This window comes from Dreissena polymorpha, chromosome 1 (genome assembly GCF_020536995.1).
Source record: "Dreissena polymorpha isolate Duluth1 chromosome 1, UMN_Dpol_1.0, whole genome shotgun sequence".
Classification (NCBI taxonomy): Eukaryota; Metazoa; Mollusca; class Bivalvia; order Myida; family Dreissenidae; genus Dreissena; species Dreissena polymorpha.
In genome coordinates, this window is record NC_068355.1 from 15,711,772 (window position 1) to 15,736,962 (window position 25,191).

At 37.2% G+C, this 25,191-nt stretch overlaps 1 protein-coding gene across 2 annotated transcripts in view; it reads right to left on the minus strand.

Moving 5' to 3' along the window:
* LOC127872363 (nuclear pore complex protein Nup50-like) overlaps positions 1–25,191 on the minus strand; it is a 38,949-nt gene that overhangs the window by 3,267 nt on the left and 10,491 nt on the right. For both annotated transcript variants that reach the window (XM_052415706.1, XM_052415698.1), the window contains exons 2-5: positions 21,631–21,720; positions 20,908–20,994; positions 16,013–16,424; positions 6,945–7,245 (exon numbers count right to left, since the gene is read on the minus strand). In XM_052415706.1, coding sequence (XP_052271666.1) covers positions 6,945–7,245; positions 16,013–16,424; positions 20,908–20,994; positions 21,631–21,699 — 869 coding nt within the window. In that variant the 5' untranslated portion in view covers positions 21,700–21,720. The remainder of the gene's footprint in view (positions 1–6,944; positions 7,246–16,012; positions 16,425–20,907; positions 20,995–21,630; positions 21,721–25,191) is intronic.

Genomic DNA, 25,191 nt, shown 5'->3' on the forward strand with positions numbered 1-25,191 from the left:
TTTAAGTTGGATTCTTAGTGTTCTGCCGTGAATCTTTACTGTTGGGGACAGGGACCCTTTAGGGAAAAAAAAGTGGGGACAAAAGGGAAAAATCTGGGGACACAGAAATATATTTGTAGCAGAATTAAATTTTTTGAAACTAATAACTCTTTACTTGCACTCTTAAACTGGCTTGATTTCTTCCAACAGCCAGTCCACAGGATGTAACATTCTAATTCAAACTTGAACATTTTAAAAACTTTTTAAAACTGTCAAACAATTGTCATTATATGATCAAAATTTTGAACAGTTACAGGTATGCAATGTCTTCATCAATCTGTCTACATCTGCTGGGAATTCCCTTTCAAATTAGAATTACCGATAGTAAAGGCGTTTTCTTTTTTTAGTGCTTAATGCACAAACTGTATGTCGTTTTGTTGTTGTCAAACAGTAACAAAGAAAATTCTCGAAGCCAGTTTGCTTTTACGTTAAGGGGCAGACTTTTTTCGTTATTGCTAAACAATATTTGGACTTGTTGGGGTGTTATTATTATCGTCATAATTTCTAATTTTACTTTCTGGAAGAAAAAAAAATCAATATCGTTTTGTTTTCTTCGACCGGTCACTTTCCACCATTTTGATAGCTGTGGAAATTTTCTTGGTATTTGATTGGTTGTTATAATCTCAACTTACCAATGAAATAAAGTGTTATTAAAGAAAATTAACCATTCGCTGCGAAATGACGTCACGTCCAATGAAATAATTCGTTCTAGTTACGCATTCACTCTATTTCTTTACTGACTTGCACATTGAATAGATTAGTTTTTATTTCTAATTCCTGTGTGCCCGCAGACCCATATACGAAAACGGGTGGGGACAAATCTCTTTTTTTTTGCGCCAATGACGCAAGGGCGCATCCACGGCAGAACACTGGAGTCTTTTTACTATTTTGCTACTGAATATTAAAATCACTTAATTTCAATGTTAAAATTTGTTGTTAAGTTTATCTTGAACAAATATTTTTTGCAATCTGTTTATAAATCATAAAATGATGTCATTAAAAAATTATTTTTGATAAATAGGGCCTATGATAAAACAAGAATTTTGAAAATATTAACATAAAAGAATAATACTAACCATTTGGTGAAAACAAACAAAACAATTCAATTTTTTTATAAAATGTTATATACAAACAAGGTTAAAAGGACTAAATATAAACAAACACACTTGAGTGTTAATGATGTATTAAACTGAGTTAAATTAATATATATATGTTTACCTTTCAATATCTTGCATTTCACATCTTTAGTTCAATGCTATTTCAATTAACTGAACAGCGAGACAAACATAATAAAGCAGAATATGCATATGAATCTGATTATACACAGATCCACTATCATATATCTCAAATCATGTTTGTCTATTTCCATGTTCGAAAGATCCTCTTCTAAATTGTTTTACTTTGCGAGTAGATTGAACTCCTGATTTGCAAACAGAAACACTGGTTTCCGTGACACAAATTCACTATGCACAATTCTAAACAAAATATGTGTTTCTTGTATGTAAAACAAAGTCTTTTTCGTTGACAAACACATTTCATTATTCCTATCAAACTATATTAGGTCAGTTGTTAATTCGATTGATATTTGTCATTTCAATAATCTTAATTTTCGCTTCACAACGGCGCCATTTGCATACGAAATACCAAACACATTTTATGAAACCGATTTTAATTGGAAGATTGGGAAAGGACAGCCAATTATATCGCTCGTTTTAAAAATGCTTAGGCAGAATCTACCAGTGTAAAATGCGGAGAGATTTCACGGGCCGCGGATATATTAAGCATATGTTCATTTTTGTGACCCCAGGAGCAGGGTCAAATTTGACTCCAGGGGCATAATTTGAACAAACTAAGTAGAGAACTATTAGGTGTCACTACATAGCGAATTTAGTAGCCCTAGGCCCTATGATTATGGACAAGAAGATTTGTAAAGTTTGCACAAAATAGGCTTTATATAAGCATTTGTTCAATTTTGTGACCCCCCGGCAGGATCAAATTTGACCCCAGGGGCATAATTTGAAGAAATTTGGTAGAGGACTATTAGATGTCTCTACATACCCAATTTGATAACCCTAGGCCCAATGGTTATTGACATGAAGATTTTGAAAGTTTTCACAAAATAGGCATAATTTGAACAAATTTGAAAGAAGTTTACCAAAGGAACATTCCTGAGAAATTTCATCAGAATTGGACCAGTACTTTAGGAGAAGAAGATGTTTAAAGAAAAAGTTAACGCAGGGACGCACGCCTGCCCGCACATCAGACACAGGACCATGACATAAGCCCCGCTGGGCTCTGGCCAGTGGAGCAAAAAAGTAACAACAGCACCGCCTTGCGGGTGCAGACCGCTCATCTATTTTCTTTTTAAAGGTGAAGGGACTCTCTTCTTGGGTGCGATGGTTGGACGGTATTTCAAATATAAAATAATAAAAATAAATATTTGTGTTTTTTAACCGTTTAAAAAAAAAATTGGGGGTGGGGGTGGGTGGGGGTGGGGGTGGGGGGTTTAGTGTGAGATGATCTTAAAGAAAAAAAAAAAAAAAAAAAAAAAAGGGGGGGGGGGGGAATTCGGGGGAGTGGGGGGGGTATTCTTGGGTGTGATGGTTGGACGGTATTTCAAACATAAAATAATAATTAAAAAAAATTGTGTTTTCTAACCGTTTCAAATAAAACAATTTGGAGGGGTGGGGAGGGGGGTATAGTATAGTGTGAGGGTGTGGTGGTCATTTGTGAGATGATCTTACAAAAAAAATATATATATTTAGGGGGGGGGGGGATTGGGGGGGGGGCGGATTTGGGGGGGGGGAGGGGGGGGCACGGGGGATGGTTTGGGTGGAGTCTATTGTGGTATGTCCGGTAAGAGTAGTTTTGTCAAAGTATCAATCAAATCTAATCATAAATAAAGAAGATATGGCATTTTTAGCAAAATTTAATTAATTTGACCTTGAGAGTCAATGTCATTCAAAGGTCAAGGTAAAATTCAACTTGCCAGGTACAGTAACCTCATGATAGCATGAAAGTATTTGAAGTTTGAAAGCAATAGCCTTGATACTTTAGAAGTAAAGTGGATCGAAACACAAAATTTAACCATATATTCAAAGTTACTAAGTCACAAAAGGGCCATAATTCCGTAAAAATGACAACCAGAGTTATGCAACTTGTCCTTTTTCTCTACCCTCATGATAGTTTGCGAGTGTTCCAAGTATGAAAGCAATATCTATGATACTTTAGGGGTAAAGTGGACAAAAACACAATCTTAACAAATTTTTCAATTTTCTAAGTATAAAGGGCCCATAATTCCGTCCAAATGCAAGTCAGAGTTACATAAATTTGCCTGCACAGTCCCCTTATGATAGTTAATAAGTGTTGCAAGTATGAAAGCAATAGCTTTGATACTGTAGGAATAAAGTGGACCTAAACACAAAACTTAACCAAATTTTCAATTTTCTAAGTATAAAAAGGGCACATAATTCTGTCAAAATGCCAGTCAGAGTTACATTACTTTGCCTGCACAGTCCCCTTATGATAGTTAGTAAGTGTTGCAAGTATGAAAGCAATAGCTTTGATACTTAAGGAATAAAATGGACCTAAACACAAAACTTAACCAAAATTTTCAATTTTTTAAGTATAAAAAGTGCACATAATTCTGTTAAAATGCACGCCAGAGTTATCTAACTTTGCCTGCCCAGTCCCCTCATGATAGTTAGTAAGTGTACCAAGTTTGAATGCAATAGCATTGATACTTTCTGAGAAAAGTGGACCTAAACGCAAAACTCAACCGGACGCCAACGCTGACGCAGAGGCCGACGCTAAGGTGATGACAATAGCTCAATTTTTTTTTTCAAAAAATAGATGAGCTAATAATAAAAATAAATATTTGTGTTTTTTAACCGTTTCAAAAAAAAATTGGGGGGGGGTGGGGTGGGGGGGGGGGGTATAGTGTGAGGGTGTGGTGGTCATTTGTGAGATGATCTTAAAAAAAAAAAAAAAAAAAAACAAGATGTGTTTTGGAAACACAATGTCCCCCTATATGATGTTTGACCTTGTAGGATGACGTTGACCTTGACCTTGACATTTCACCACTCAAAATGTGCAGCTCCATGAGATACACATGCATGCCAAATATCAAGTTGCTATCTTCAATATTGCAAAAGTATTCATAAAATGAGCGATTTTGGCCACATATATTTGCCCTCTGACCTTGAAGGCTGACCTTGACCTTGACCTTTCACCACTCAAAATGTGCAGCTTCATGAGATACACATGCATGCCAAATATGAAGTTGCTATCTTCAATATAGCAAAAGTTATTGCAAAATGTTAAAGTTGGCGCAAACAGACTGACCAACAGACAGACCAACAGACAGACCAACAGACAGACCAACAGACAGGTCAAAAACAATATGTCCCTATATAGTGGGGGACATAAAAATAGGGGTGGGGAGGGCACGGGGGATGGTTTGGGTGGAGTCTATTGTGGTATGTCAGGTAAGAGTAGTTTTGTCAAAGTATCAATCAAATCTAATCATAAATAAAGAAGTAATGGCAATTTTAGCAAAATTTAATAATTTGACCTTGAGAGTCAAGGTCATTCAAAGGTCAAGGTAAATTTCAACTTGCCAGGTACAGTAACCTCATGATAGCATGAAAGTATTTGAAGTTTGAAAGCAATAGCCTTGATACTTTAGAAGTAAATTCGATCGAAACACAAAATTTAACCATATATTCAAAGTTACTAAGTCAAAAAAGGGACATAATTCCGTAAAAATGACAACCAGAGTTATGCAACTTGTCCTTTTACTGTACCCTTATGATAGTTTGCGAGTGTTCCAAGTATGAAAGCAATATCTATGATACTTTAAAGGTAAAGTGGACCAAAACACAAAACTTAACCAAATTTTCTAAGTATAAAGGGCCCATAATTCCGTCCAAATGCCAGTCAGAGTTACATAACTTTGCCTGCACAGTCCCCTTATGATAGTTAATAAGTGCTGCAAGTATGAAAGCAATAGGTTTGATACTGTAGGAATAAAGTGGACCTAAACACAAAACTTAACCAAATTTTCAATTTTCTAAGTATAAAAAGGGCACATAATTCTGTCAAAATGCCAGTCAGAGTTACATTACTTTGCCTGCACAGTCTCCTTATGATTGTTAGTAAGTGTTGCAAGTATGAAAGCAATAGCTTTGATACTTAAGGAATAAAATGGACCTAAACACAAAACTTAACCAAAATTTTCAATTTTCTAAGTATAAAAAGGGCACATAATTCTGTCAAAATGCACACCAGAGTTATCTAACTTTGCCTGCCCAGTCCCCTCATGATAGTTAGTAAGTGTACCAAGTTTGAATGCAATAGCATTGATACTTTCTGAGAAAAGTGGACCTTAACGCAAAACTTAACCGGACGCCAACGCCGACGCAGACGCCAAGGTGATGACAATAGCTCATTTTTTTTTTTCAAAAAATAGATGAGCTTAAAATAATTATTCATATATTGACATGTGTTTTCACAGAATGTTACTTGACAATTGAAGAAAGTAGAATCAAGATTTCTTTGAGAAACACAATGCCCCCCAGTAAGCCAAATATGAAGTTGCTATGTAGTTTATCAGGGTTGCCACCAACCTGATGAAATAAAATTCCCTGACTTTTCGCTGACTTTTCCCTGACCAAATCTTGGGGGGGTGGGGGGGGTAGGGGGGGGGTGGAGGATGACAGGGGATAATAATATGGGGTGTGGTTATTCATAAAATGTTTTAAAACAATGGGGGGGTGGGGGGGGGGGGGGGTAGGTGGAGTGGGGGGTGAGAGGGGGTAATAATGTGGGGTGCGGTAATTTATTAGATTTAAAAAAATAAAATTGGGAGGGGTCATCTGCCAGTCATGATCAATCTACCCATGAAGTTCAGGGCCCTCAATCTATCAAATCTGCCGCCGAATTTCGGCGGCAGTCCCCCACCTGAAAAGCATACTTTTTTCCCCTTTTGGGGGGAAAAATTCCCCTTAAAAAAAAAAATGTGTCTCATGATTATCTTATCTCAATTCTATTTCAATTTAATCGTTTCAAACATACTAAATCATGAAAAATGCAATTAATATAGTGCAAACATGTACAAATGAAATAATGAGAGAGTAAGTAAAAAAATCCCCCAAAAACGGAAACACCGCGAAAATTCCCCCTCCTAAGGGCTGCGGACCCCTTCCCCCAAAGTAGTGTGAGGGCCCTGAAGTTTCATGATCCTGCGTTCTTGAGTTATCATCCGGAAACCATTTTAATATTTCAGGTCACCGTGACCTTGACCTTTAACCTAGTGACCTGAAAATCAATAGGGGTCATCTGCGAGTCATGATCAATCTACCCATGAAGTTTCATGATCCTAGGCGTATGCGTTCTTGAGTTATAATCCGGAAACCATTTTACTATATTCAGGTCACCGTGACCTTGACCTTTGACCTAGTGACCTGAAAATCAATAGGGGTCATCTGAGAGTCATGATCAATCTACCCATAAAGTTTCAAGATCCTAGGCGTATGCGTTCTTGAGTTATCATCCGGAAACCATTTTACTATTTCGGGTCACCGTGACCTTGACCTAGTGACCTCAAAATCAATAGGGGTCATCTGCGAGTCATGATCAATGTACCTTTGAAGTTTCATGATCCTAGGCCCAAGCGTTCTTGAGTTATCGTCTGACAACCATCTGGTGAACGGACGGACCAACCAACCTACCGACCGACCGACCAACCGACCGACATGAGCAAAGCAATATACCCCCCTTTTCTTCGAAGGGGGGCATAATAACAATACTGCAAGCTGTATTATGCGCAATCTATAAGAAATCCTAACAAGGGTCACATATGAGAGTTCAATGCATAATTTAAAGAAAACAATTATTAGACCTACTTTTTGCTGTACAAAGATCCCTCCTCCTTGTGTTCTACAGTTTCTGTGACAGGTGGCACATACTCCTCATCATCCCCTTTGGTCCCATCATCCTGACTGCCAGCAGGGGCCCCTGAGAAGCCTGTGGCAAAACTGAACCCTCCTGGGGCTGTACCTGATAAGCCCGAGGTAGTGGTGCTGGGCTTAAAACTGAATCCAGGAAATGCAGTGGAGGTAGATCCAGATTTTGTCTGCAATGTGCCCATTCCAAATGTCAGTCCAGTCTTTGGGAGTTCAGGTTTGTCTTCGTCCATTGGCTTTACTAAAACAGAACAATATATGTATTAAAATGACATTTTATTGGAGAATACAAGTTATTCTTACAAATTAAATTACCTTGCTTTCAAAGTCGCATATTTACATCCATTTGCCTCCACTTAAATATAGCTAAAATCATTCATATTTAAATAAAAGAACTCAGTCCAAGAGGCAGATATATTACTTATAGCTACTATTGACCCTGAAGAGGTAACCTTGATTTTGAGCAAGCTAAATTAACATCTTTCTGTAATCCTAAATAACTTCAGTACATCATAAGAATGACATAAACGTTTCAATGGTTATAAGGTACATAAAGCAGATATGAAAACCATGAAGGCTAAACTGTTGCCTTCAAGTTTGACCTTCACCCTGACCTATCATATAGACATGCCACCTGCACATATTAGTGACCTTAACAAGTTACATGGATCTTATTACTTTACCACAGATACGTATTTTGACGCATTTGTAGTCCCTTGGAAAGTTTTAAAGGCTTCATTTCCAAACTTTAGTTACTGATGAGCAGCAAACAGCATAAAACCTGAACAGACTGTGAGTTACTCGCAGGCTGTTCTGGTTTTATGCTGGTTGCAAAAGCCATTTTCACTTTGCTTCTTAAGGGTAAAGGCTTAACCAAGTCTCATAAAACCCCATGAAAAGGTATAGTGTATATGGAGCAGACACAAAAATGGAGGCTTAACATTTTGACCAGTGTCTGACATACATAGCCCAGGGCTCTCAAATTGTAAGTCTGACTACTAAAACATTCCTCACACAACTCAGACAGGTCAGTCGACTGTAATCCTCTAATAATAGTCATTATAAGTCATTTGTGGTAATCTCCCTTTCTAATTGCAGAGGTTTTAGCCAGGTAATTCAATGAAAATTGTTTCTTGTTTGTCTGCTTATAAGATAACATTACACAATCTGTTAGTTTTCAACACGTTCTGTGTGAATTACATGTAAATGGGTCATTTGGATGTTTTAAACATTGAAACAATTGGTTTGATTCGTCTTTGATGTGAAATATCTAAGAACACTGACAGTTACACTTGTGAAAGCAAAAATAATATACAACAAGCAAATTCGTTGAATTGATATTCCCCGCCAATATGCTTCTGGACACAAAAGTGTAATATTTGACACTCAAAAAAGCATTTTTTTTCAAGATACAAAGGGCCATAACTCCGTTATTAACAGATGGTGTACAATGCCATTTGGCGTGCATCATCCTCTTATCTGTATATATACTCATACCAAGTTTCAATGAAATCCGCCAAAGCATTTCCAAGATATGGCTCCGGACACAAAAGTGCTGGACGGAAAGACAGACGGACGGATGGATGGACAACGCCAAAACAATATCCCTCCGCCTAAAGACTTCAAGTACTGTAAAAACTCAGTCATAGATCTACCCGCTCATACATCAGGCGGTATAAAAATGGTTAAACAAGAGGGCCATGATGGCCCTGAATCGCTCACCTGTCTAACCTTGCTACATCAACTTAAATTCTATCAGACCCATATACAATCCCAAGAAAGATTTCATTAATTAATACATTCTGACAAAATGTCATTAAGACGTGATGAAAACTGTGACCTCTTTCATCTACACAAGGTTTTACAAGAATTGGCCTGGTGACCTAGTTTTTGACCCCAGATGACCCATATACGATCCAAAATCAGATGTTATCAAGATAAACATTCTGACCATACTTCATTAAGATCAGATGAAAACTATGACCTCTATTGTCTACACAAGGTTTTTCTATGATTTGACCTAGTGACCTAGTTTTTGACCACAGATGACCCAAACACAATCCCAACCCAGATTTCATCAAGATTAACATTCTGGCCAAATTTAATTAAGTTTGGATGAAAACTGTGACCTCTACTGTCTACACAAACAAATTGTTGACGGAAGCACGCATACACGCACGCACACACGCACGCACACACGCACAACGGACGCCGGGCATCACACGGTCACACTTTGTGACAGGTGAGCTAACAAGAGCACCGCCTTGCGGGGGCAGACCGCTCATCTATTTGCTTTTTAAAGGTGAAGGGACTCTCATTTTCAATCACAAAGGAGGGAGGGGTGGAGTGAAGAGGGGTGTTTGTGTGGGGGTGAGGACATTTATTACATTATTTTCCAAAAATGCGAAAAAAAAAAAAATTGGGAGGGGGGGGGGGGGTGATGGGTGGTGGGGATTCTTGGGTGCGATGGTTGGACAGTAGTTCAAACATAAATTTATAAAAATAAAAATTTGTGTTTTTTAACCTGGGGTGGGGGGGGGGGGTGGGTATAGCGTGAGGGTGTGGTGGTCATTTGTGAGATGATCTTAAAAAAAAAAAAAAAAAAAAATTATGGGGGGGGGATTCGGGTGGGGGGAGGGGGGGATTCTACGGTGCGATGGTTGGACGGTATTTTTAAACATAAAATAATAAAAATTAATCTTTGTGTTTTTTAACAGTTTCAAAAAAAATAATTTTGGGGGGGGGGGTGGGTATAGTGTGAGGGTGGGGTGGTCATTTGTGAGATGATCTTAAAAAAAAAAAAAAAAAAGGGGGGGGAGAGCACGGGGGATGGTTTGGGTGGAGTCTATTGTGGTATGTCAGGTAAGAGTAGTTTTGTCAAAGTATCAATCAAATCTAATCATAAATAAAGAAGTTATGGCAATTTTAGCAATATTTAATAATTTGACCTTGAGAGTCAAGGTCATTCAAAGGTCAAGGTAAAATTCAACTTGCCAGGTACAGTAACCTCATGATAGCATGAAAGTATTTGAAGTTTGAAAGCAATAGCCTTAATAGTTAAGAAGCACATTGGATTGAAACACAAAATTTAACCATATATTCAAAGTTACTAAGTCAAAAAGGGCCATAATTCCGTAAAAATGACAACCAGAGTTATGCAACTTGTCCTTTTACTCTACCCTTATGATAGTTTGCGAGTGTTCCAAGTATGAAAGCAATATCTATGATACTTTAGGGGTAAAGTGGACCAAAACACAAAACTTAACCAAATTTTCTAAGTATAAAGGACCCATAATTCCGTCCAAATGCTGTCAGAGTTACATAACTTTGCCTGCACAGTCCCCTTATGATAGCTAATAAGTGTTGCAAGTATGAAAGCAATAGCTTTGATACTGTAGGAATAAAGTGGACCTAAACACAAAACTTAACCAAATTTTCAATTCTCTAAGTATAAAAAGGGCACATAATTCTGTCAAAATGCCAGTCAGAGTTACATTACTTTGCCTGCACAGTCCGCTTATGATAGTTAGTAAGTGTTGCAAGTATGAAAGCAATAGCTTTGATACTTACGGAATAAAATGGACCTAAACACAAAACTTAACCAAAATTTTCAATTTTCTAAGTATAAAAAGGGCACATAATTCTGTCAAAATGCACGCCAGAGTTATCTTACTTTGCCTGCCCAGTCCCCTCATGATAGTAAGTAAGTGTACCAAGTTTGAATGCAATAGCATTGATACTTTCTGAGAAAAGTGGACCTTAACGCAAAACTTAACCAAAATTTTCAATTTTCTAAGTATAAAAAGGGCACATAATTCTGTCAAATTGCATGCCAGAGTTATCTAACTTTGCCTGCCCAGTCCTCTCATGATAGTAAGTAAGTGTACCAAGTTTGAATGCAATAGCATTGATACTTTCTGAGAAAAGTGGACCTAAACGCAAAACTTAACCGGACGCCGACGCAGACGCCGCCGCCAAGGTGATGACAATAGCTCATAATTTTTTTTCAAAAAATAGATGAGCTAAAAATGTGACATAATGTGTATGTGCTCTTTATAAATCAGGTAAAAATTACAAGACAATTGGAAAATCAGCGTCAGTAAAATTGCGACCCCAACTAATTTATTTCCAATTCTGTGACACAACTATGTTGTTTAACATGTTAATTATATTAAACAAACCAGACAAGATAATAGTTGAAAATAGCATTACCTTGCAATTTGATAATTAGTAATAATCCAACAAAACACTGTGCCATGATTTATGATATATGTGTTTAGAAATTTTGTAAACACAAGCCTACACCATTGTCAGGAACTGTACAGGAAGTATGTAAATCGGAATTAATCGGTATTTCTCAGAAAATCCTAAATAAATGTATATGTGTTACAATGCTTAGGCTGAAAAATTATGGCAAATCAAAAATCAACTTGTGTAAAACACTTGCTCAATTAACCGTTAAACTCCACCTGCAAAAGATTCGAAAGGTGGACTTATAGACCTGCTATTACTTAATTGGATTATTGCCATTGAGGAACAAACACACAATTGGTTCAGCATGTTGATTGCTAGACATAGGAAACAAATTTTATCTGCAAGAAATTTGTGGCTTTATGGCTTCAGAAGGGAAAGGGCTTTCCTTTGATGACGTCAAACTGTCAAATCACACACAGTGCATATTTTCGGAAGACTTTTACTGACTCTTTGTTTACAATTTCAGTAAAAAAAAAAAATTGACTAACATAAAACTTTGGATTAAATTATCCAAATAAAGCAAAAGTGAAGTTGACAAACATGATTAAATTAATTCGCATCAGTTAAAATACAACATTTAGCATTGTATATAAACGAGTTTTCATGACAACAACAATGTTAACAAGCATTATCGCGACGATGCGGGGATCGATCTTCCTCGATTAAAAAAATATTAATTCATGAATGATCGCATTAGTCGAGACTATAATTTTAATCAATATTTGGAGAAAAAGAATCTCAACTTATGACTGCATTTTTACAGTAGTATGAAACACTGAAAGATATTATTAGTTAGAAAATATGGAATTAGGTAGGGACTTAGGGAAACACTGTTAATTGTTGAAGTAAGTGTTCGTCCAAATGATAAATTTTAACTAGAAATTGCATGGCAGAGGCTGACGCGTATCCCCATGCCGCATGTTTGACCCAGGGGGCACCCCAGGTTTGGTAAAGGGGCCATGCATAGTTGAGATTAACTGTATTGTCATAAGAGATGTTCAGTATCAATTGGAAGTAAATCGGTGTAGAAATGAAGAAATTAATGTAAAATAACATAAAACAAGATATGTGTTTGTCAGAAACACAATGCCCCCTCCTGCGCCGCTTTGATTTAAAAAAAAATTCATTTGGCAGGTTCATTAATTACCTCCCTTTAAAGCTTATTACTTCCCTTGGATTAGTTTTTTTGACCTTTGACATTGGAGGATAACCTTGACCTTTCACCACTCAAAATGTGCAGCTCCATGAGATACACATGCATGCCAAATAACAAGTTGCTATCTTCAATATAGCAAAAGATATGGCCAATGCATCATACCGGGGGCATAAAAATGAGTGAAAATCTCTGACCCAGCCCCACCCCAACACCCATATTAATTAGAAGTAAATCCGTGTAGAAATGAAGAAGTTAATGTAAAATAGCAAAAAACAAGATATGTGTTTGTCAGAAACACAATTTCCCCTCCTGCGCCGCTTTGATTAAAAAAAAATCATTTGGCAGGTTCATTTATTACCTCCCTTTAAAGCTTATTACTTCCCTTGGATTACTTTTTTTGACCTTTGACATTGAAGGATGACCTTGACCTTTCACCACTGTAAATGTGCAGCTCCGTGAGATACACATGTGTGCCAAATAACAAGTTGCTATCTTCAATATAGCAAAAGATATGGCCAATGCACCATACCGGGGGCATAAAAATGAGTGAAAATCTCTGACCCGGCCCAACCCCAACACCCATAACTTTTGACCCAGGGGTCAGATCAAAACTCCAAATAGTGCAGGGTTGCACATATGCTCATAGCTACCTATTGTTTCAAGGTTCTAGTGCTTATAGTGTAGGAGATAGTGGCCAGGGCGGACAAACGGAAGACAGAGAAAACCACAATATTCCCACTTTTTCTCCGAAAAGCGTGGGGATAATTAAAATAAAGTTTGGCATTAAGTTGCGAATGTCTTTGATGCATTTACTTTAAGGGGGATATGCTTCTTAATATGACTTGACTTAAAATTTATGACTGGATTTATGGTTTTATGGGGATGAACATTTTGTGAACCTGAATGAAGAGATCCCATGAACGACTTTTGTACCAGCAGAAAGAAGACATATCCAAAGCAAACCTGCTGTTTTGCTAGACCAGGGTTCGCCAAAACCGTCGGTCCGCCGGTCCTGACCGGCAAATTTTTCTCAGGACCGACAAGTGATTTAAGATAATCGGTCCGACTGACCGACACAATCGGATGAAAAATGGTTTCAAAAAGATCACTCAAATTGTATAATGTGCTATTGGATTAATAGAAGGTAAATGCTTTTTGTTCAACTTCTGTCAAAATCCTTTTTTCTTACCTTCATTTTGATGTTTAAAGTTGGATTAGAATTGACTATCATATCCGAGTTCAAAATCAATGGTCTTTGTTAAAAAAAAGCAACCGAGTGCGTCCGCCATTTTGTTTGTTCCATTTAATTTCTCCACAACAAAAACCGCATGAACACTTGTTTCAACAGGCATTTGTGAGCATTTCTGTTTAAAAGTTTCATTATTATATTGATATATTTTAATTTACATACCAACAATTTCTGAAATCAAACTTAGATTTTTCACCCGATGTACTATATTTCGGATATTTTAAAATTCGGACATAGGGATATTTATGTGTTCATTTGTTGTTTATAGTTTGTAGCAATATGTTTTGTGTTATTTCAGACAACAAGAATGAATGGTGGTAATTATCATGGGCCTTTCTATCAAGAAATAGGTGTGAAATGCATTCATTTAATTGAACCTGGAAATCAACCACCTCAGCTAAGAGAAAATACTTTAACAATAGGTGTTGTTTTAGACCTTGTGAATTGGCTAATAAACAGAAATTGAAGTCATCCAAAGTAGTGTGAATGGGTGTGTGCATTTAAGTCAAACTTGATTGGATGTCACCCTAACTTTTCAAGAACACGGATTTGTAGAGCTGTGGAGGCTAAAAAACAGTTTGACAAAAAGAAGTCTGAAAAGTATGCCTTTGGTTTATATGTGGTTTATTATTAATACAGTAGATTTCGCTTAATTGAATAGCCCATTTGTCACGTTCGAGTATTCAATTATCCGGAGTATTCAATTATACGGAATCAATTATATTTTCAAATGTTTTCACTAACCGGGTGTAATCCTCCTGGAAATTGTGCTTTTCATTAATAATCAAAACATCGTTTCGACACGATTAGGCAAAAACGCTACGTGTCAAAATCGATCAATTGACGGGGGGTCCTATTATCTTGTCGATTGTCTCGTAATCACAGTCAAACAATTCTTTGTGAATTGGCTTGCTCAAAATTGATGGCTGTGTAGTTTTAACGGATTACGCGATGCACATTCATAAATAAATCCAGTTTCACCCAGATTTTCGCGGTGTCAGATTCATTCACACTCATATTACGACAAACAACACGCCTTTACGCTCAGCGCATACAATGTAAGTTGTAACAGTTTGACGTCATAGCTTACACATCGCGCGCCACCATGACAACGTCCGAATTCATCACCCGTGTTACACGCAGTCCACGTTTTAAGTGTATACAGTGACTGAAAATTAAATCAGCACTGAACTATCTCATGTTTATATACATGTGCTCTTTTCAAACACGCAAAACACTTGGCTTGTATCTAGTAACGGATGTAGAAATGTTTAATTTGTCAATTGTTTAAGCAATTTACGATGTTAATTATAATTTATTCTTCTTGTTTAAATAACGTTTTTTGTGCATTGATCTTAAATGGATGTTAAATTTGTTTATTCCAGGTAAGTACATTAGTAATTTAACTTATTGAATATCGCGAAAAAAATGCGTACCAAAAAAACATGTATGACTTCATATATCGCTATTTGTGTACATGTCCAGGAAAATCGGCCAATGTCCCGGAAAATTTAGCACAATGTCCTGGAACGGTCTGGAACTTTATGGCATGTATGGCATTTGTGTAGGTTTATACACACAAACTGAGAATATAGTGTAACATTTTGCAAACTGTCGAGCAAGACACGTCAACAGTTTGTTTCTAATCAGCAACACAATCTTTAATTGTTTCTAAGCGACAACAAACTGTTGAAGTGTGTTACTCGACAGTTTGCATTCGAAAGTTTGCACCTGACTGCACACTGGAGACTCCAGTGTTTGCATTGTACTTGCTCGCATACTACACCTGTTAGTCACGTGACGCTTGACAGACGCTGCATACGTGAACGGTGTGAAATGAAAACAAAGGCAGTCAATTGAGCGTGTCTGTCAAAATCGTTGATACGATGCGTATCCTTGGAGATTTATGACATTCTTTGCTGGATTATAGTGTTCAATAGAAAATTGACTATTCAATTAACCGAAATACGCCGTATTTCCCATCAGAATATGTGGAGTTTTTACAATGGGATGATATGCAAATGGTTTGGTGTTTTCAATTTCTATTCAATTAACCGAATTATTCGATTATCCGATATTCAATTAAGTGGAATCTACTGTATAATAATTGTTTAATTATATCGACATTGGACATGGTTTTATTGTATTTTAATGTGATCAAAACCAATAAACATCTTAAAGGTACTTCTTTTGTTGTGATTTGCTGTTATAGTTTAGTCGGACAGTGGGACTGACAGAAACTGTTTCGGACTGACAAAAATTTTAAGTCTGTCAGTCCGAATGACTGACAGATTTTTCAAGTTTTGGCGAACCCTGCTAGACAAAGACAATTTAATTTACTACACAAACCAGACTCTTCCTTTTTCAATTCAGCAGTTGTTCCATTGGTTCCCGATTCTGCAACCTTTTCACGCTCTGCTTCCAACTTTTTCAAGTGAGATTCATAGTCTTTAAATATAGGTGAAAGTATACAGTAGGGATTCTTCTCCAAGTGCTGAGATATCCAGTTCATTACACTCATGTTCAGCGACTTCAAGTTTGACAGATATGTGGTATGACTGGCTGAGCCAGTTGTCAACTTGTTCTCACTGCCATTAGTGCTAGGCTTAGCCATAGTGTCAGCTGAGATTGTTTTAGTTTCCTCTTTCTTTTCCTCCGCTGATATTTTCGACTCAGTTTTGAAGAAACCCCCGGTGAATAGAGGAGTGCTGGTCTGTGTAGGTTTAAAGCCTCCAAATCCGGCAAAAGCAGACTTCTTCTCCTGGGAAGACAAAATAGCCAGAATAAATTAAAAACAAGAGCACTGCCTTGCGGGTGCAGACCGCTCATCTATTTTTCTTTTTAAATGTGTAGCAACCTATCTCAATTTCAATCACAAAGGAGGGAGGCGTGGAGTGGAGTGAAGAGGGGTGTATAGTGTGGGGGTGTGGTCATTTATTACATTATCTTCCAAGAATGCAAAAAAATGCAAAAAAAATATTATGTTTTTTTTTTGGGGGGGGGGGGGGGGAGGTCTTGGGTGGGATGGTTGGACGGTATTTCAAAAAAAATAAAAAAAAATATTTTTTTGTGTTTTTTAACCAGAAACACAATGCTCCCTATTGCGCAGCTATGAATTTTTTTATTTATTTTTTTACCTTTGACCTTGAAGGATGACCTTGACCTTGAACTTCCACCACTCAAAATGTGCAGCTTTATGAGAACGTCGCGTTGAAATAAAAAATTTGAACCTTTGACCTTGAAGGATGACCTTGACCTTGAAGGAAGGATGACTTTGACCTTGAACTTCCACCACTCACAATGTGCAGCTTCATGATAACGCCGCTTTGAATTATTATTATTTTTACCTTTGACCTTGAAGGATGACCTTGACCTTGAAGAATGACCTTGACCTTGAACTTCCACCACTCAAAATGTGCAGCTTCATGAGAACGCCACTTTGAAACTTTTTATATATTTTTTTGACCTTTGACCTTGAAGGATGACCTTGACCTTGAAGGATGACCTTCACCTTGAACTTCCACCACTCAAAATGTGCAGCTTCATGAGAACGCCGCTTTAATTTAAAAAAAAAAAATTTTACCTTGAAGGATGACCTTGACCTTGCACCACTCAAATTGTGCAGCTTCATGATAACGCTGCTTTGAATTTAAAAAAAAAAGACCTTTGACCTTGAAGGATGACCTTGACCTTGAAGGATGACCTTGACCTTGAACTTCTACCACTCAAAATGTGCAGCTTCATGGATTGCCGTTTTGAAATTATTTTTTTTGACATTTGACCTTGAAGGATGACCTTGACCTTGAAGGATTGCCTTGACCTTGAACTTCCACCACTCAAAATGTGCAGCTTCATGAGAACGCTGCTTTGAATTTTTTGAATTTTTTTTGCATTTCACCATAACCTTGAAGGATGACCTTGAACTTCCACCACTCAAAATGTGCAGCTTCATGAGAACGCTGCTTTGTTGTTGTTTTTTTTACCTTTGACCTTGAAGAATGACCTTGACCTTGAACTTCCACCACTCAAAATCTGCAGCTTCATGAGATACACATGCATGCCAAACATCAAGTTGCTATCTTCAATATTAAAAAAGTCATGGGCAATGTTAAAGTTTTCGGACAGACAGACGCCATATATTTGACATTTGACCTTGAAGGATGACCTTCACCTTCATCTTTCACCACTCAAAATGTTCAGCTCCATGAGATACACATGCATGCCAAATATCAAGTTGCTATCTTCAATATTGAAAAAGTTATGGCCAATGTTAAAGTTTTCGGACGGACAGACGCCATAAATTTGACATTTGACCTTGAAGGATGACCTTGACCTTTCATCACTCAAAATGTGCAGCTCCATGAGATACACATGCATGTTAAATATCAAGTTGCTATCTTCAATAGTGAAAAAGTTATGGCAAATGTTAAAGTTTTTTTCAGACGGACGGATGGACAGACTGACTGACATACTGACGGACAGTTCAACTGCTATATGTCACCCTACCGGGGGCATAAAAATTGCTTAAAGAGAATGGTTGTGTTTCCTTTTTTCCGGATATTTGTTGTACTTGTATTTTCCTTCCCTAATATATTGCCACGTGACTAAATAAATCTTACAATAAAACTTACATATCAAATCAGAATAACATTTACAATATACTTACTTGATTTCATTAATATGTAGATCTTTCTTGATAAAGATATTTTTATGTCCATTATTAGCACAATTAAAATATTGAAGAGATTTTCTGAAGGGTGGCCAATTTATGTACAGTCTATAAACTATACATCACCAGCCTTTTTTTAGAAGCAACTTTCAATAGAAATAAACTTTTTAAGTGAATTGTAAAAAAACTGCTCCCAATTTCTCATGGACATGTTTAACTATTGCAACTGAATAAGAAATGTATATCTGATGTGAACTGATATTCCAGTCTTAAAAGTTCCCATTTTGAAATAGCTAGCCAGTAAGGCACAGTGTTCTAGATAAGCTTCATATCAGCGAATATACACATTAGAAATATCAAGATACGCTCAATCTATCATTTCCATGCGTACATTTAAGCAAGCCAATCTGGACTTATGGTAATGCTGTAAATTCTCTGCGTACATCGTAAACAAAAAATATAAACAGCTGATTGTCTTTAGCCAAAATATGAGACTGGTTATAGTAAAAATTAGAGCTGGATTGTATAAATAGTTAGCCAGTTGGTATGTATACTCTGTATCATCAAGACGCATGGTAAATTTGGTATTGATTTTTTAACAGACAGCCAAGCGCTTATGTGTTTATTAAATTACATGAAGTGGTCAGCATGGCTTCTTCCAAGCCAACACAAATTACTTCTTAAAGTAAAATTGCTTCTTTGTGTACGGCAAAAATTGTATCGAGTAAAAAATTTTACTGCCAATACTAAATGATTTAATTTCCTCAGTTTTCAAATCAAAAAGGAACCACTAAAGGTAATAAAACAACTGTTTAAAGTTGGCAAAAAAGTTGTCCATGGCCCACGGTGGTGGACAATAAGGACGAAGATCTTCTTAAATGTAATCTGCCAACAATACAAGTTAAAATAACAAGAAATTAAGAAACCTACTAATATGAAAGAATACACATAGTTAATGGTTAATTGTGTTTAACATTATTAAAGTAGCATGTCTGTATCCCAGCTATATTCTGGTTTTACTTTTAGCAAAATACCCTTCAAGCAAGGCAAAATTTGACCATTTACACCCATGCTTTGAAAAGTGGGGGGCATTTACCTCCATGGGTAAAAAATTATCTATAACGCTGAGGCTTGTTTTCATATATATAAAAACAAGAGGGTCTGAAAGGCCCAAAGTCGCTCACCTGAGATAACAAGATATTTTTGGGACAAATCTTCTGACCAAGTTTCATGAAGATTGGAAATAAATGTGGCCTCTAGAGTGTTAACAAGGTTTTACTATAGCCATATATGAAAAAATGCCCGCCCCTGGTGGCCATGTTTTTAAAGCAACCAATAACCATTTTTGAACTCATCCAAGATATCATTGGGACAAATCTTCTGACCAACTTTCATGATGATCGGAAAATAAATGTGACCTCTAGAGTGTTAACAAGGTTTTACTACAGCCATATAAGGAAAAATGCCCCGTCCCCGTGGTGGCCATGTTTTTCAACCAACAGGCATCATTTTCGAACTTGTCCAATATGTCATAAGGATAAATGTTCTGACCAAGTTTCATGAAGATCAGACAATAAATGTGGCCTCTAGAGTGTTAACAAGATTTTACTAAAGCCATATAAGGAAAAATGCCCCGCCCCTTGGAAGCTATGTTTTTCAAGCAAAGGTTACCATGTTTAAACTCATCCAAGATATTATTGGGACAAATCATCTGAGCAAGTTTCATGAAGATCTGAAAATAAATGTGGCCTCTAGAGTGTTAACAAGGTTTTACCAAAGCCATATAAGGAAAAATGCCCCGCCCCCTGGCAGCCATGCTTTTTAACCAACCGGCATCATTTTCGAACTCATCCAAGATATTATTGGGATAAATCTTCTGACCAAGTTTCATGTAGATTGGGCAATAAATGTGGTCTCTAGAGTGTTAACAAGATTTTACTATATCCATATATAGCCATATATGGAAAAATGCCACCCCCCTTGGCAGCCATGTTTTTCAAGCAAACATAACCATTTTCTAACTCATCCAAGATATCATCTTCTCACCAAATTTCATGAAGATTGGACAAAAAATGTGGCCTCTAAAGAGTTAACAAGGAAAATGTTGACGGCACACGACGGACGACGGACAAAAGGCGATCACAAAAGCTCACCATGAGCACAACCCATGAGCACGTTGTGCTCAGGTGAGCTAAAAACAAGAGCTGTGTTTGTGAAACACAATGCCCCTTACTGCGCCGCTTTGAAGCCATATATTTGACCTTTGACCTTGAAGGAAGACCTTGACATTGACCTTTCACCACTAAAAATGTGCAGCTCCATGAGATCCACTTGCATGTCAAATATCAAGTTGCTATCTTCAATATTGCTAGGTTATGACCAAGGTTTTAGTTTGAGACACACATACAATGACAGACAAACAAGTAAAAATCAATATACCCCCGATCATTCGATCCGGGGGCATAAAAATCCAACTCTATATTTGCTAACATGATCTCAGTTTACAAAAATAATTACAACTGTTTTCAATCCTCAAACGAATGATAAACAGGCTGCAGTTTAAGAGAGTTCTTACAACAGGCTCGGCTGCTGTCCTCCTCTTAGCTTTGATGATCTGACGGCTTTTCAGTGTGTCTTCACTCGCCTTAGCAAACTCTCCAGCCTAAACAACAAAGGTCTATCATCAGAAATAATAAACACTAAAGTGTTTTTTGACTTACAAATGGTATTTTTCAGTGAGAAAAATATGTTGGTCTTTTGCTAATGTACATCGGCTTAAAAACAAAAGATAAAATTGAGTGAACTAATTCGAGGTAAATTTAAAAGCTTTATGAAGACAAACAATGACAAGATGTCAAACTTTAAAAAAAGCCATTTAACTTAAATGTTTTAAAATATAACATTCATTATTTCATTTCTTAAGAGTAAACATTTAAAAAATGGCAAACTATTACATTAAAAAAGCAGTCTTAGTTCATTTAAATCTACGTCGAAAAGATTTTTTTTTAAGAATATTACTTGAACCCCTACAGCACTCATCTCTGGTAAAAGACAAATAACTCAAGATCTGAATGTGTGTATCATTGGAAATAACAAGTTTTTTGCATATCCACATTTCATAGGGATGACATATTTCAAGTTTAGATTTGATCAATTGAGAAACGTGGAAGGAGATAGCTACACAAACATATGAACAGACAGCCAGACAGAAAAATCGACAGACCAACAGAGTGAAACCTATTTAATAGAAATTATGAAACAACGGTATAAAACTAGCTGGGTGTCATGTAGATCTGACCTCCTCATCTTCCTCCTCCTGGTCCCAGTTACGATCTGTCAACTCTCTGGTTGCACCACGCTTGGCCATTATGAAGACTCACACTCACGTCTGGAATGACAAATAAGACAGCATAAGCACATGAACAGCAAAATGGTTCACAGGAGGAAAGGGCCATGATAGAAGTTATGCAAAAACTGAAGCCTTGAAACACGCAATTTTTTGTTTAACCTTGTAAAAAAAGTGGAGGGCCATTCAGAAGATTTTTTTTTTTTTTACAAAGGGAGAATTTTATTTTTGTTGATAAGCACACCACAACTCTTCAATGCTTATTAGCTGTAACCATTTATCATATAAATCAATTAAAATGCTGAATCATGTCAATTATTTAATAGTTATTTTATAAATATAAGAATACACCAGCAGTGTTTTTGTATCATTCAAAATCTGGTCCGGCAACTGGACCCATTCCCAATGGAAAAAAGTATATATTTTTCCAAAAGGGAGCTACAAAATCCCAATGGAAGGTTTCCAAAACAAGAGGGCCTGAAAGGTCCAAAGTCACACACCTGAGATAACAAGATATTATTGGGACAAATCTTCTGGCCAAGTTTAATGAAGATCGGAAAATAAATGTGGCCTTTAGAGTGTTAACAAGATTTTACTTTAGCCATATACCGAAAAATGCACTGCCGCCTGGCAGCCATATTTTTCAACCAACCGGCATCATTTTTGAACTTGTCTAAGATATTATTGGGATGAATCTTCTGACCAAGTTTCATGAAGATCGGACAGTAAATGTGGCCTCTTGAGTGTTAACAAGATTTTACTATAGCCATATCAGGAAAAATGCCCCGCCCCTTGGAAGCCATGTTTTTCAAGCATACGTAACCATTTTCGAATCATCAAAGGTATCAATAACACAAATCTTCTGACCATATTTCATGAAGATTGGAAAATAAATGTGACCTCTAAAGAGAGTTAACAAGGTTTTACTATAGCCATATAAGGAAAAATGCCCGTCCCCTGGCGGCCATGTTTTCAACCAACCCCCATGATTTTTAAACTCGTCCAAGATATTATTAGGATGATTCTTCTGACCAAGTTTCATGAAGATTGAACAATAAATGTGGCCTCTAGAGAGTTAACAAGATTTGAATATAGCCATAAATAGCCATATAAGGAACAAGGGACAAAATTGTCACAAAACCAGGTTTTCATTGTGAAAAAAAAATCTGATAAAGGGAGAAAACTCAAACTGAACTTTTGAAATGAACAAACAAAATTAACCCCCTTTGTAAGTTTGTTTAAAAAAAAAATAATCTATTTTTAGTCGTGGCGACCTTGACATTGGAGATATTGACGTGATTCTTTCGTGTGACACACCGTACCATGATGGTGAACAAATGTGCCAAATGATTTTAAAATCTCACAATGAATGACATAGTTATGGCCAGGACAAGCTCATTTAAGGCCATTTTTGACCTTTGAACTCAAAGTGTGACCTTGACCTTGGAGATATCGACGTAATTATTTCGCGCGACACACCGTCCAATGATGGTGAACAAATGTGCCAAATGATTTTAAAATCTGACAATGAACGACATAGTTATGGCCCGGACAAGCTTGTTCCGCCAGCCCGCCAGCCAGCCCGCCAGCCAGCCAGCCAGCCAGCCCGCCCGCATTCGCCAATCTAATAACCAGTTTTTTCCTTCGGAAAACCTGGTTAAAAATGGCCCGCCCCCTGGATGCAATGTTTTTCAACCAACTGGCATCATTTTCGAACTCGTCCAAGATATTATTGGGAAGAATAGAATCTTCTGACCACGTTTCATGAAGATCAGACCATAAATGTTGCGTCTAGAGTGTGAACAAGATTTTACTATAGCCATATAAGGAAAAATGCCCCGTCCCTTGGCAGCCATGTTTTTCAAGCAAACATGACCATTTTCGAACTCATCCAAAATATCATTGAGACAAATCTTCTCACCAAATTTCTTGAAGATTGGACAATAAATGTGGCCTCTAGAGAGATAACACGGCTAATATTTCATAATTTTTTTAGAGGTCACAGTGACCTTGACCTTTGACCTAGTGACCCAAAATGGGTGTGGGGTGTAGAACTCATCAAGGTGCATCTACATATGAAGTTTCAAAGTTGTAGGTGAAAGCACTTTGATTTAAGAGGCAATGTTATGGTTTTTGTTAAAGTTTTATATTAGAGGTCACAGTGACCTTGACCTTTGACCTAGTGACCCAAAAATGGGTGTGGCATGTAGAACTCATCAAGGAGCAACTACATATGACATTTCAAAGTTGTAGGTGGAAGCACTTTGATTTTAGAGCCATGTTAAAGTTTGATATTAGGGATCAATGACCTTGACCTTTGACCTAATGACCCAAAAATGGGTGTGGCGTGTAGAACTCATCAAGGTGTATCTACATATGAAGTTTCAAAGTTGTAGGTGGAAGCACTTTGATTTTAGAGCCAATGTTTAGGTTTTAGAACGACGCCTTCGGCTGACGGCGGACAAGCTGGCTATGACAATAGCTTGGGTTTTCCTCGCTAAAAAACTGACCAGACACTAAAATAGTAGGCAAGAAAGCACAGATTTGTTTAAACTATTTCAACTCTATGATGGCTAAGGGAGTGAGAAAACAGCCTGTCAAATATTTGGAATGCTGACTCGCAATGGATTAGATCTCGAGGGATATTTTCTTAGTGTTTTAATCAGGTCAAGTTCAATTGTAATACAGTATGAAATGTTTTATTACAGTGTGAATGACTGTCAAACTGAATTATACACGCTTGCAATGTGTTTTCAATGTAGCCAGATTGATTTTAGTAAATGTGTTTGCAAGTTTGCAATTTAATGACCGCTTTACAGTAGACTTGTGTGAACAGGCATCGATTTATTCCTTTAGTAGGACGTCTTATGGGTATTTTCATTCCAAGGAATTGCAATGGAGATGGGCTGGCGTGCCTCGATCAGAACTTCGAGGGTAACAGTCACACCTTGTCATATGTATGTACATTAAGAGAAATCAACTCACTTTTTTGTTTTGTTGCTGGGTATAACAAATGGAAAATTTTAAGGGGTTTGGGAGGGGGAAGCAACTGGTAGAATGGCACAATGCGTACAACACAACCTTGACCTTTGACCGAACGACCTAAAAATCAATAGGGGTCACCTGCCAGTCATGATCAATGTTCCTATGAAGTTTTATGATCATAGGCATAAGCATTATTGAGTTATCATCCGGAAACCATTTTACTGTTTCAAGTCACTGTGACCTTGACCTCTAACTTAGTTACCTGAAAATCAATAGGGATCACCTGCCAGTCATGATCAATGTACCTATGAAGTTTCATGATCCTAGGCGTAAGCTTTCTTGAGTTATCATCCGGAAACCATTTTACTGTTTCAAGTCACTGTGACCTTGAACTTTGACATAGTGACCTGAAAATCAAAAGGGGTCATCTGCCAGTCATGATCAATGTTCCTATGAAATTTCATAATCCTAGGCGTTCTTGAGTTATCGTCTGACAACCACCTGGTGGACGGACCGACCGACCGACAT